Here is a 13705-nt window from a genome sequence, read left to right as displayed (position 1 = left end):
ATACTGTCCAGCAGAAGTAACGCAGCAATTGCAACTGCTACATGAAGCCGCTACGTAGCGCTACGTAGCGCTAGCTTCGGCTAAACACACCCAATTTCTTACAACTTACAGCTTATACGACTGTATTGTAGAACAGGCCTTAGAATTAACAAATCAACGTCGAGTGTTAGGGCCATTACACGTGAAAAAATTTTAGCCGTAACCGTAAGGTCGTAAGCAATTTAACCAATTACAGACCAGTATTATCTTACATTAGTTGGAATGCTGGCCAGCGATTGGTCGATTTGCTTACGACCTTGCGACTACGTCTAAATTTTTGCTACGTGCAATGGCCTTTAAAGAGCCGTCTACAATGGAGAGTTTTAGACTGTAACAGTAAGTAATTGACCAATCACAGACAAAGTACAGAAGAATAATCGATTGTGATTGGTCAATTTCTTACTGTTACGGCCTACAACTCTCCATTGTAGACGGCTCTTAACAAAACAACTCAGCAGTTGTTTCGCTGAACGGGCGGCTATTCACTGCCAGTGAAAATCGCCATAAACTGCGTTCCGATATTCACTGCCAATACTAAAAATCTACACTTTACGTCGCATGTGCTATAGATTTTCTGTACTGGCAGTGAATATCGGAACGCAGCCTATATAACCTTATTTTCGCTTTTGCGCGCTGGTCACGCGATTGTCATATCAGAGAATGGTGTAATATATCAATGTTCCAAACAGGTTATTATCTCAATTCCATACGTGTATTTTAAATAAAACAATTATAAGTGATTATATATATATATAAGCAATTTGTCTTTTAGTGACAACGGTGTTGTTACGATAAACGTAAGACTGGGATAAACGATAAACTCAAAAAAAGAAAGAAATGATATCGTGAGAAGATAAACTACATATACAGCGAGTCGGCGTTATTTTTCTATGTGTATTAGCATTAATTAATATTCACATCAATATTAAAGTTTTCTATATTGTCAGTAACTTAAACATAATAGTTGACTAACTTGGTTATAAATCATGACAAGTAAAAGTAGCAAGTTGCATTCCCCACCTTCAACAAAAGTAAGTTCGATATTAATATCAGCGCTTCCGTAATTATTGCATGTGACTGACTATATATTTTAAGATAATAGTTTTATTGCAAGTGACAAAAGTTTTATCATCGTCTTCAATTAATTTATGTTAATAATCTCTGATTAAATAAATAATAAATTAATGAGATTATGTATGTATCTTTTATGTATACATCTCATTTGTATTTTTTGAGACAAAGTATCAATTTGTTATAATAAATTTCTTTTTTTTTGTTTTAGGAAAGAATGGAAGAAAAAGAGATATTTATCAGGGTTGTTTTTCATGGTTTGCTCATATTTGGATTACCTGTGATAACATTTTTTCTGAGCAAAGCTTATCTTTCTGATGGTAAATAAATTAAAATTATTTATAAATTGTTTCATAAATAATATAACTACTAGAAGAAAAAAAATATTTTTGTGTCTCTTTAAAAAGAATGTTTATACATGTTAGAGCATTTTACTTTAATAAACATATTTCTAATTTGTCTCTAGGTATATTTGGTCTGACAGATATGCAAAGTAAGGTATACTCTGCTGGTGTTGCTGTTTTAGTATTACACATCGCTTTCGGACATTTCATATTCAGAGTGTTCTTTGATGAACGGACACCAGCGCTTAAAAGAGATTAATTATTTTTGTTTTTTTATTGTTAAGTACACCTTGGTGACCACAAACACGACATAATCACAGTCAGTACATTTATCTTTGATGTGTCAAAATAAAATTTTAACAATTTTGTTCTAACATTTGTTGATATAAGTTTGTTTCTTTTGCTTCAACCAAAAAATTGATTGACTTGTTACAGTTTGCTGAAATTAGTAGCATTATTTCTCCGCGTGTATTATAGAATTCTAATGGAAAAGATTTATTTTCATCAATTTCTATTGAGCGTTCCAGAATATATAGTGTTTGCAATAAAAACTAGGTGTAAGTGTACGTCCTATTAAAGTTCTTTTCACACAATTGTTAAAATATATCAAGTCCTATTCACACAATTGTTAAAATATATCACGTATCTTTTTGTTAATGTATATAAATAAAAAATATGTAATACTGTAAATGTGTACGCTTCACATGTTTTATTAATTAGACAAGTGATTATAAATTTCTCTTGATGCAATTTCATCGTTTTTTACAAATCGCAAATAACAAGGCTGTGACAACACAAGACGATTTTTCATTCTTTTGTAGATCAAATCTCATTTGTAAAGGTCAAACGCGGAATCAGAGACTGTATATTATAGTGCGGATACATTGAATATACACACATATTTTTATTAAATTACAATATTATATTTTATATATTTTTATTTTCATATTTTATACTTCAAAATATTTTATATTTTTGTTTCAGATTTTAACATATTTATAATTTTAGACTACGTTTATGACGTTTGTTACAATAATCCACATAGGTAGACTATTGAGTTTTATTTAAATTTCGATAATTAAAATTTGTTGTCTTATTTAAGCCGTAAAGTAAGATCGATTATATATCGATCAAATATGTATAAAATTAATCTAATTTTCATAAAATCAAAAGATGTTATCTTCTTTGAAATGCAGCAACTCAGATTGCAATTGCTCGTAAACCACACGCTCGTCTTAAGTTCTACGCCGCACGCGAGCGAGCGACCTTGAGACTTATCTGAACGTGTAGTTTCAAAAAACTTAAATGCAAGGAAATTATATAAGCAAAACAACACAAGGTGTGGTCTCGCCGCGCTTGACCCCACAAAGAGGTATACGTAGATAAATCTATAGTAAAAAAGTCAGGAGAGATAGCTGCCCATATTTCTCTCTCTTTGTATGTGACAATTATTTAATAAGAAAATATTGAATAAAAATGATTTTAAATTCGATTCTTTATTGATAAATGTAATTTACTTAGTAATTTTTAAACTAATTTAGAATTTATATATATATATAAAGATGTGTTATGTACCATAGATGGAAATAATTTAATCCTCATTAAATGTCCATGAAACTAAACCACAACTTGATTTCTAAATACTCCGAGCAATAACGGGCAAAGAATGAGTATATGTAAATACGGTCAATAAGAGCCATGTTCGCTGGATGTTTTTTGCGGTACTATTCGTGTATACATGTGTAAACATATATACGTGTAAGATTTACACGTGAACACGTATATATATGTAGCACATGTATACACAAATAGTACCGCAAAAAACATCTAGCGAATGACTCTTATTGACCGTATTTACATATACTCATTGTTTGAAACTTCAGAGCCAAAAGATTCTCTATTAAATAACGGGCAAATTTGTTGAACTTGACAGATTATTCGAACAATTATTGAAAATATTTATTTTTAAAAGCATAATAATCTGTATTAAATTAATGTTCATACGCGAAAACTATGCATGTGAAGCCACAAATAATTTCTCATACGCTAAGTGATTGTTTTATCATTCGAAAAGTATCTTTTAACAAATTAACTTTCACGTCTTCTTCATATCTTGCTAATGCTAAATACTATATATTATTGAACTGCGAGACTTAGTTGCTAAACACCAGTGTGAAAAACTAAAAAAACGAAGTTAGGCGTAGGAGTGAAATATGGATCGCCCATCTCTGATATATTTCTAGGAACAGTTGGAGTTTTGTGTTGAATGCGTTATGCGCTGTGTGAAAGTGCAATAGCAGTTATTATAAATATGTAGTGGTAAAGAAATACTCTATATCATTGTGTAGATGTCTACAAGTTATGTACAATGATGTGTGTCTAGCTAAAGATATATCATTTTTCTCTTAGACAGCGCTGACTAACGAACTAAAACCATGGTTTAAGTGTTCAACATAAAAAATTTGCAAAACAAACTCTTATTGTAACATATTTTTGTTGTTTAATGTTCGTATCAATTATTGAAAAAAAAAAAAAAAGATTAGAGCGTAAATACTCCTCAACTGGTACGAGACGTAATTTATTTATCGTAAATGCAAAAAAAAAAAAAAAAAAAACTTGGGTGACGGAGTATCTGTTGTCGATCGTCAAAAAAAAGTTGGAATGAACAATATTTAAATATGTCACACAAATAAGATAATATAACAATATTATCTTATGTTTAACACATAAGATCGCCAACAACATCACTCATTAGAAATTTCACCTAAGTCTAACTTAACACTCTCTGAATTTTAAAACTCACAAACAATTAGAAGTTCTAGCAATAATTTTTAAGAAATTCAAGTATGTGTATATCGAGACCAATTTTATACAATTAAAAATGTACTGCGAACTTTTGAGAAACAATCGAGAGATCTTGAAACACAAACAGTACTGTTTCATTGTTTCTTGCTTCCTAGAACATCCGCAGATCTTCATTTGTCGAGATTAATTAATAAATGTACTCGTGACATTACATATCACGAACGTCAGTAATACATAAGCTTTCAAGCAAAAACGCATGTTCTGTTCAACGATTCTTTACAAACGTAAATTTGTAAATCACAAATTTAATTCAAATCATTGAATTAAATCTTTAGTTTTGAATGACACTTCATTAGTGCAATTAATTCACCGTATTACAATATATAGACGTTACAGAGAGAGAGAGAAAAAAAAGAAGAAAACGGAAGAGAGACAGAAAAACAACCACGTGTGCTAATCCGACTTATTAGTATGTCAGATCACGTTGACACAGTAAACATGGTTTATCTGAAGTGAATTATTTGCTATTTTTTTAATTACGATAGATTTTAATATTATTAAAAACACATAAGTTGTGGTGACTGTTACTCAACGTCCATTTTTTCTTCTTGTTGCTGCTGCTGCTGTTGATTAGGCTGACTCTGATTGTTACCCTGAGCATTTTGATTTTGATTAGTTTTCTGTTCATCGGACTGATCTTTTGGTTTCTCCTCCTTTGGTGGTTCTACTTTAGGTTTAGGCTTGTTAAGAATAGGTAGCACCACACTATCCAAGGACTGTGCAAACACAACGTGAAATCACAATAAATATGTGTCACAAAAGAAATGTTTACACTACGAACTTATTAAATTTATTGTAGATTTATTTTACACTTACTGTTTTCTCAGCGCGAATTTGCGCCACAGTGACCGGCGGTTGTTGCGTGCGAAGCGTACTCGCGAGCAACACGCGTTTCTCTTCCAACCACGCCCACTTTTCTTGCACAGTTTTCTCAACTGTTTTGATTTCTTCTTCCGTTAGATGAGAATATTTGTCGTCTTTTCCATACGACGCTTTTACTTGATCCAAACCTTTCTTAGCTAGCTGTAACGCTCCTCCTAATTCCTCTAGTGCGTAAGATCTTCCTTCGAATTCTAATCTTCTTTCCTTTATCGGCTCGCCTTGAGACTGAAAAAAGAAAATGTAATTTTTAAAAAATCAGATAAAAACAAAAGTTCACGGAAAGCAAATGTATGATTTTTCTGTATTAATGGCAATTATTGATTTTATCAAATCAACGTACTTTCAAGCGTTGTAATCGTTCGGAGTACACATGTCGTTGACAATCTTCTCCCTCTTCATAGAGCCATTGTTCTGTTTCGTCTAATGTACGACACAACGCTTCCTTGTCCGCTTCCGTGATAAACGTAGCTAACTGATCGTCTTCAGTTAATTTAGCACGCAAATCGTACACGTATTCCTCCAAGGCATTACGTGCGTCAACTCGTTCCTTCTCCTGTCTATCCTCGGCGACCATTTTTCCCTGTTTACAAATCAAATATATAAAATTAAACATCGTTTTGACATTATTGGTTTACTCTGTTTTGCTGAACTGGTCACACTAGTTCAGAGTTTATCTTTTTTCTTTCCATTTGAAGTAAAAAGGATGAACTCTGATGCAGCTAGTTCAGTGAAAAAGAACAAATCATATATTTTGTAAAAATTTTTGGTTTTATCATAACTGAAGAGTGAGAGGAAAGAGGGCAAAATAAACAACATATAACGTTTATATACAGGATAACATAAAATTACAAAATAACTATTAATGAATATTTATATCAGTTTGTGTAAAGTAACGCATAAAGTAATATGCTCAGAATAACGCCTACCTCTTTTTCTACTGCGGCATCAAGGTCTCGTGCGGATAGTCCGCAAACATTTGCCTCGATAGGCAAATCGATCGTGCGAATGGGAATCTTTTTCTTGCCCTTATCGTCGCCTTTATCATCTCCCTGAAAGAAGATTCAACAAATATTAAATAACATAATTTTTTTTTTTTGAATATTTCATGTCGTAGAAACCTATAATAAAAAAAAAAAGATATTCGAAAAAGATGTGTTAATTTTTCTGTTCTTCACTCGTTTTTACGATTGTCTTATCTATTTTTAACGTGACAACTATAAAAACTTGTACATGAATAAAACAACTAAGCTGGAATTCAGGTGATGAGGCAAGGAGAATATACAGTTTCGTGTGTATAGTATTAAATTGTCTGTCTGTAATGACACACATCACACAAAATTGCTGATATAAAAAGCCAATTGGTTGATTTGGTTTTTGTCTAAAGTAATTTGAGAAAAGAATATCCATCTATCTTAGCTTCGTTCCAGAATTCACGCTGCCAGTATTTGAAAACCCACAGTTCACGTTACATGCATTATAGATTTCCACTGCTGGCAGTGAACTTTTATCGGAACCTGTAGCCTGTATCGATAATACTATGTCTCTCTCTATTCGATATCACTGTCTCTTTTCCTTCTGCGACTCAGTATGTAGAATAGCAGAGCAAAGACAGACAGCACAACGTGACACAACTATTCTTGGACCCATATGCATTGACAAAAAAAAAGAACGACAGAATTATATACTATTACAACTAAATTATATAATTGCATTGTTATTTCACGTCTTTCAAGGAGCAAGCTCTTGATCTTTCAAGATTTTTATAATGCCGCTAGATAGCCGAGTTTGCAGAAGAAATCGACACAGGATTTAAAACTCTAAACGTCTAAGGCAAACATCATGCATCATGATAGACAGAAGTAAAAATTGTAACATTCTAAAAACAAAAATTTCATAAATCATCCACGAGAAAGTATAATAATAAATAATCTCGCTATATCTATTCATATTCTAATATATGTGCAACAGAACGATACACAAATAAGTTTTCGAAAAAACTTAATTAAATAAATTTATATCAAAAACCATTTTTTTTTTTTACTTATTTTGACAAATAAAAAAATATGATAATATTTTGCAAATTATTCTTATGAAAAAAAGAAAGCAAGGAAATTCTCAATCAATTTTGTTAGAAATAAAGTAGATATGAAGATGTGTTTGTTGTGCATTAAACTTTAACCGACAACTATATCGCTTGCGTTATGTAAGTGATTGCGATTACTGTGATGATTGCGATTACTGTGCATTCATTGTAATCGTACAAGGACTGTCGTTGGATTAATTTGTTCTCAAGGTGAATGACAAAGCTGGCGTGTAAAAAAAAAAACAGACAACACGACCTAGATGACAAAAGAATGCTCACGGTAACACAATAGTGCAAGAGATTAAGCTCAATAATTCACATAGCGCACATAGGTATATGCTTCAATGTAAATATATGCGTATGGGTCCAAGTAGAGATATTATGCCCCGTACCGAGCTGAACCAAGAGAGAATCCTGGACGAGTAAGAAGGGGCAGAGCCCCTAGCACCTTTCCCATCATCATCAGCATCTGAGTTCCGTCGTGTCTTATCCATATTCACCTAAACCATAATAAACTCACATAGTCATATATTTCTCAGTGCTGGCCATGCGTACTAATCGCAAACCAGCACAGAATTTGATTCCACGTGATTTGCATTCCTAACCATATACATATATAATTTTTTTTTGATTAGAAAATATTATAGTTATTTTTTAACATTTAATCGACCGGCATATCCGATAAACATTCAAACAATAATATTCTTAGGATTATGTGTGAGACTTAAGCCGATTAATGAATTCCTCATCGATAAGTACTGTGCGAAGCATCTTAAAAGTGGCTGCCAGTCGCTTAAGTGTTACTATTCGCTACTTTTCCGTCGCGATGCTTATATCGTGTTAGAATAGAATGACAAACCTCTGGAGCTGGTGGTTCGTTCGCCTGTGCTTCCTGATCAGGTTTATCTTTTTTATCTCCTGGCTGGTGATCTACGTCCATGTTGTTCTGGTGTGCCTCCTCTTCTTCCTTCTCTTGTTGAGTCGGCTCTCGTTTCTCGATAAGCGATGCTGATGCCACAGTTAAAATACCATTCAGATTCACTCTTACCTTTACTTTAACTTTCGCCGATTCACCTTCCGGCGTAGCTTTTACATTCTTTATCGTGAACGTTCCTGCATGAAACATATGTATATATACAGATTAATGAAATTTAGATAAATTTACTCTATAAATATTATCACATTAAATACTTTCTTGAATTAGTTTCTGTAACTTTTATAAAAGCACAAAACCTTATTTTTAGGACATAACAGATATTCAAATGTAGAAGTAATGCCAATACGAGCAAAAAACTGGATATTCGTGTTTAAAATTAATGTTTTATTTTAGTAAAAGTCGAACGTTTCGACCTTCATCAAATTTGACTTGTTGTTTGTGTTTGGTGTAATTTTTATTTACAATATTTAGATTGTCATTGAAGAGGATTCAAACTATATGTCGAAACGTTTGACTTTTATTGTAAAATAAAGCATTTAACTTTAAACACAAATATTTGGTTTTTTAGTTCGACCCATTACTCATAGATTTGAAAATTTTTACGAACAGACATTTTATTTAATGAGATATTAATAGTAAAAATCCAAAATCACTTACCAATATGTGTCTGAGGATAACAAGACGGCGGTACGCTATAACTTGCAGTGAGTGTAAATGGACTCGAACGATAGAACGTTAACATCTTTGAGAACGGTACAGGATGATTGTGTCCAAATACTTCCATTTCACTAAAAATACCAAGTAAAGGTGAGCAAAAACAGTTGATTTTCAAGGACAAAACATCAAAAATTGTATAAAGATCGCATCGCAATTATAATCTATAAAAATCATCGTTTTTCATTAAGCAGCAAAAAATAAAGAAATATGTAAAATGTTAGTTGTACCCTTCTTCGCCTTGAGTAGCATCCCATGTTAGTTTCAATGGATACGGCTGCAAGTCTGTAACGGAAAAGTCACGAACGCGTACAGCCGGACTGAGCATGGCGCATTGCAACGCGCAACCGCGAGCTACCGCCTCATCTTGATTGAGAGTCGTCGAAGTCGGACGACCAAAGACTTCTTCCACCAAACGTTTGATGGCAGGAACGCGACTCGATCCACCCGCTAACTCAACCGAGTGAATATCATCCAACTTCAACTCTGGTAAATTACATAATTTTATTGTTAATACACATTAATATAGTAATATCGTACAAATTATCGTTTACAGGACTGACAAACTTACTCGAATCCAACAAGCATTGCTTGAGAGTTTTTTCGACACGTTCGAACAGATGGGCACATAATGATTCCATTTCGTTACGTTTCATTTCGCCGTGCACATCCTTTTCGTCCATGAAGCACTCGATGTTTAGTGGAAGGGTGGTTGAATTAGCCGACATTTGTTTTTTTAGCTTTTCCGCTTCCGCTAATAATCTCAGGTATGCACGCGGATTGGTGTGCACGTCGATGTTGTATCGCGTTTTAAATTCATTGCAGAAATGTTCCGTTAAAATAACGTCAATGTCTCTTCCGCCTAATTGATTATCAGCAGCACTTGCCAACATCTTAAATAAGAAAAGTTCTCAGTTATTTTATATTACACGCATAGCGCAACAAGTTTCATAGTTTTGTAAATATTGCATTTGACACTAACCTTAAGTTTGCCTTTATGAAAGGCACAAACGCTCACTTGCAAGCTTGCATTGCCGCAATCCACGAATACAATATTTCTGGGAGGTGATTCCAATGACGGCAAGTCCTGTTTATAAATACCATAACAAAGAGCAGTGGCCGTGGTTTCGTTAAATAATCTGAGAACATTAAGGCCTGCTATCTTAGCGGCATCAAGCAGAGCCTGACGTTCAGCTTGAGTAAAGTACGAAGGAACTGATATGACACAATCATTAACAGCAGTTTGCAGCGCTGTCTCAGAAATTTCTTTCAACTTTGTAAAGAGCATAGCGGTAATCTGCTCTGGTGAAAACACATGTTCTTCTCCTAGATATTGTACCTAAATCAGAGATAAAGATGTTTAAATCTATTTGGTAATATAATATAATGTTACATATAACACACACATTATATAATACAAGTGAGCAACATTAATGAATCATAACATTCCAAATAGAAATAAATAAGTCTCTCCAGAATTGAGAGAGATCTGGCAGAGTGCCTAAATTACTTTTGATTCTTGATCAATAAATAATAAAACAGATTTAATAACTAGTAAAAAAATCCAAACTTTTAACATTTCTATCACATTCAGAGATTCTTTTCGTATATTTTTATTTTCACACATTTCAACGTATAACATATATATATATGTATATTTTTTTTATACATATTATACGTTTTATAAAAAAAACAAATTGAAAAAATCTCTAGTAATTTCGAAGATACAAATGTTTAAAAACTCTAATTTTTTGTAGAAACGTTGATGCGCAATTTTTTAGTGGGAAGACTCATGTCTGTTCGCAAAGAGTTAAAAATTGTAATCATAAATATTTTCGTAAGCAAAAACCAACGAAATTTAAAACATTGTTTTACAAGATGAGATGAACAAATGGCTGTTTGAGAAGCTTTTACACATAACAAGTCATGATTGCACAATAAATACACACTTTCATCATACACAACAACATCTGTGTTTGCTTCAAACATCCATTTGTTCATCTCACCTTGTAAAATTTTTTGAAGCTAACCATCATACACACGCTTAATATTAAACATTGTTTTGTTCTGTATGTTTAATGCAATACTTACATGTATACCAATGCTTCCGTCAGCTTCTGGTGTTAACTTAAAAGGAAGAAATCTTAACTCACTTTGAACTTGCGGGTCATTATATTTTCTACCTAATAGTCTTTTAAAGCCATGAATGGTATTCTTCACATTTGTTACCATTTGACTCTTGGCTGCTACGCCAAGTATTCGATTCTTTCCACTGAATGCCACGCATGACCTACGAAGCATAATAAACGTTATAATTCAAGAGTTTATCTTTATTTTTAACACCTAAGGTAAAAAGGTGACCTTTTTGTTTATCATAGAAATTGTAAGCTACTTATATTTATGATATATCTAAGCGTTAAAAATAAAAGTTGAATAGAATTGTTTACAAAAATAACTCATTAATCGGAGAGTAGTCACACCAGTTTTTTTTTTTTTTTTTTTGCATAAAAGATCACCTGGAGTGATTTTTACACTCCAATTGGAAGTCATTGTTATTCACTATACATATTGTAAATTATTGATCATTCTATGATTTATTGATATCTAAAGACATACTGAATACGTGTTGAATATTTTCTAACAAAAAAAAGAAAAAATCAAGAAAATGAACATTAAGCGGCTGTAATACTAAGCTTCGTCTTTTCAACGCTGAGATGTAAAAAACACCTCAGGTGACTACTCTCGGGTTAACAATAAGTTGGAAAAAAAAAACAATTTCTGTGACAACATGCTTTATGTTTTTTGCTGAAGTAAAAACAAAGTCTTACAAAAACTTTCTTAGAAAAATTTCTACTAATCCTTAATATAACATATTATATATTTGTTTATACTTTATACGTATATACTTTTATATATATCTATGTATATGCTTTTAGGTTTCAAGAAAAATTCTATGATTGAACTAATAATTTTCCTATTCCAATTTAAGACAGACAGAGGCTGAGTGTTAATTACTAGTTATCAACAACTATAGAAAAATACATGTGCGCTGACATCTTGAAATAAAAAAAAAAAAAAACGAGCAAACAAGTGACGTGAAATGCCGCGCGATCAAAGCGGGACTTTTTGGGATAACCGAAAACGTGGGATCCACATCGAGAATACACTACTACTGCTATATAATAAGATACCTATAAATGGCAATGTTCTCGAAAATACGGTAATCTTCGTGCAAGTTGTCACGCACTAAAACAATATCATTGTTATGTTATTTATACAAAATTGTCACAGAAAATTTCATTTTAATTCGGATAGAATTATAAACAAATATACGTTGATTTCGAAGTTGAGAGATTGTTTCTGTGATAAAGTTGTGGGAAAAATTCTCTGCATGTCATCTGTGACAATCGAAACTCGACAGTGAAACGTTGAACTAATTGTTTTTTTTTTTTTTTTCAAAACTCGAGTTTGTTGAAATTATATGAGAATTTCGCTTTATAAATCGAATGCCGAAGAGATCTGAAATTTCGCACCCGACAATTTGAACGAAGAGTAAACGCTTATAAAACGAATTGTCATGGACGAGAGCGCGATATTTTTCTCTTAACAGCTACGTGTTTCCGATGTATTAATCGCCGATACCAAAAATCTATAGTTCGCGTCACGTATGTTATAAATTTTCAATGGTGGCAGTGAAATTTTGTTTCGATAGCATCAGATCCATGCTCGAAACGTAGATTGCAATCTACACTTGTGCCAAACGAAACGAAAGGACAAGTTGAGAGATCAGCGGTAACTGATAAAGAGAGCAAGCGAGAGTCGCGTAGTTAATCGAAGGTCGCGACAGGCGAGAGACCGGCGAGCGATACCGGTATCCTTCGGAATAGGGTTGGCGAGAGCGCGAACATCAACGAACGAATATCGTACGTGGGACGTTAAATTACTTACGGCGTGCTGCGAAGACTGTAGTCGTTCGCAATGGTTTCAATGCCGCCAGCACGTGCCACGGCCACATAACAGCTCTCGTTACCAAAGTCGATCCCGATTACGGACATCGCAGCCATGGCTATGGTTGGTACAGAGAAGCCGTATCGACACTCGTGTGATACAACAGTCCGGGGATCTCAGACGGGATTTTTCGGTTGGTGCTTTAATAACGTTTCTCGCACTTGGAAACTCGGTACTCGAATCTCGAAACACTTAATTAATTCGCAACTTTTTTTGCGATTTAACGTCAACACGAGAAAGTATATATATCGCTCACGCGCAACGATCCAAAAGCAATTGCTTGCTACGCTCACTGGCACTGCCGACGTGAGAATGCACTTGCTTTCTGCTAAGTTCGCTTCAAAACTGACCAATCATGGTAGCGCTGGACGCGCGGCGATTGGCGCGCCACACGCCCTGGAATATTCTGGAAACCCGCGAAATTGCCCGATTTCGCAAACGACACTTGCGGATATTTTCTCGAAAATTCGCGGACATTGTCCCGAATTGTTGCCACGTTCGTATAAAACGACAAACAATTCGTTGTTTCATTAAAAATTAGTTTTTGTCAAACTGTTATATCGTTCATTCGCGAGAAAATGAATTCGATCCAGTTTGAATGTGAATAGCGGATGCGGAATTTTGTGACGCGTTGCACAACACATGCAAATAATAACTCGGACAATCGAGCGGCCGGTGCTCGAGAGATCCGAGGGATTTTGCAATTAGTATTTTCTTCTCTTTTTCCCGGTAAATTGCAAAAGTGCGTAAAGGTCTACCCAG

At 33.7% G+C, this 13705-nt stretch overlaps 2 protein-coding genes across 3 annotated transcripts; one reads left to right on the top strand and one right to left on the bottom strand.

The window, feature by feature from the left end:
• The first annotated feature begins 638 nt into the window (after positions 1 to 638).
• On the top strand, positions 639 to 1808 carry LOC109859468 (vacuolar ATPase assembly integral membrane protein VMA21 homolog). The gene is made up of 4 exons (XM_020437765.1): positions 639 to 728; positions 812 to 1070; positions 1322 to 1430; positions 1577 to 1808. The coding sequence occupies exons 2-4, from the start codon at positions 1026 to 1028 to the stop codon at positions 1711 to 1713; spliced, it is 291 nt and encodes a 96-aa protein (XP_020293354.1). The 5' UTR covers positions 639 to 728; positions 812 to 1025; the 3' UTR covers positions 1714 to 1808.
• Positions 1809 to 3388: 1580 nt separating this feature from the next.
• LOC109859458 (97 kDa heat shock protein) lies at positions 3389 to 13265 on the bottom strand. Of its 2 annotated transcripts, XM_020437745.1 has the most exons (12): positions 12884 to 13265; positions 11027 to 11225; positions 9918 to 10274; positions 9507 to 9828; positions 9166 to 9421; positions 8879 to 9009; positions 8144 to 8397; positions 7677 to 7784; positions 6128 to 6250; positions 5542 to 5781; positions 5136 to 5426; positions 3389 to 5035 (listed from the first exon to the last, which is right to left on the bottom strand). In XM_020437745.1, exons 1-12 carry the CDS (start codon positions 12997 to 12999, stop codon positions 4844 to 4846), a joined length of 2589 nt encoding a protein of 862 aa, XP_020293334.1. In that variant the 5' UTR covers positions 13000 to 13265; the 3' UTR covers positions 3389 to 4843. The 2 variants fall into 2 exon arrangements, with proteins under 2 accessions (XP_020293334.1, XP_020293342.1); XM_020437753.1 differs by lacking the exon at positions 7677 to 7784.
• Positions 13266 to 13705: the final 440 nt, after the last annotated feature.

Source organism: Pseudomyrmex gracilis, unplaced genomic scaffold, assembly GCF_002006095.1.
Source record: "Pseudomyrmex gracilis isolate BER0280 unplaced genomic scaffold, ASM200609v1 scaffold_7, whole genome shotgun sequence".
In the NCBI taxonomy this organism is placed as follows: Eukaryota; Metazoa; Arthropoda; class Insecta; order Hymenoptera; family Formicidae; genus Pseudomyrmex; species Pseudomyrmex gracilis.
This window is presented reverse-complemented; position numbering and strand designations above follow the sequence as displayed.

Coding starts and splice junctions, on each gene's coding strand:
- LOC109859468 (XM_020437765.1), top strand. CDS start 1,026: ATGACAAGTAAAAGTAGCAAGTTGCATTCCCCACCTTCAACAAAA. Junction 1,071..1,321: donor ATTCCCCACCTTCAACAAAA/GTAAGTTCGATA, acceptor TTTTTGTTTTAG/GAAAGAATGGAAGAAAAAGA. Junction 1,431..1,576: donor CAAAGCTTATCTTTCTGATG/GTAAATAAATTA, acceptor ATTTGTCTCTAG/GTATATTTGGTCTGACAGAT.
- LOC109859458 (XM_020437745.1), bottom strand. CDS start 12,999: ATGGCTGCGATGTCCGTAATCGGGATCGACTTTGGTAACGAGAGCTGT. Junction 11,226..12,883: donor TACAGTCTTCGCAGCACGCC/GTAAGTAATTTA, acceptor TATGCTTCGTAG/GTCATGCGTGGCATTCAGTG. Junction 9,829..9,917: donor TTCATAAAGGCAAACTTAAG/GTTAGTGTCAAA, acceptor TTCTTATTTAAG/ATGTTGGCAAGTGCTGCTGA.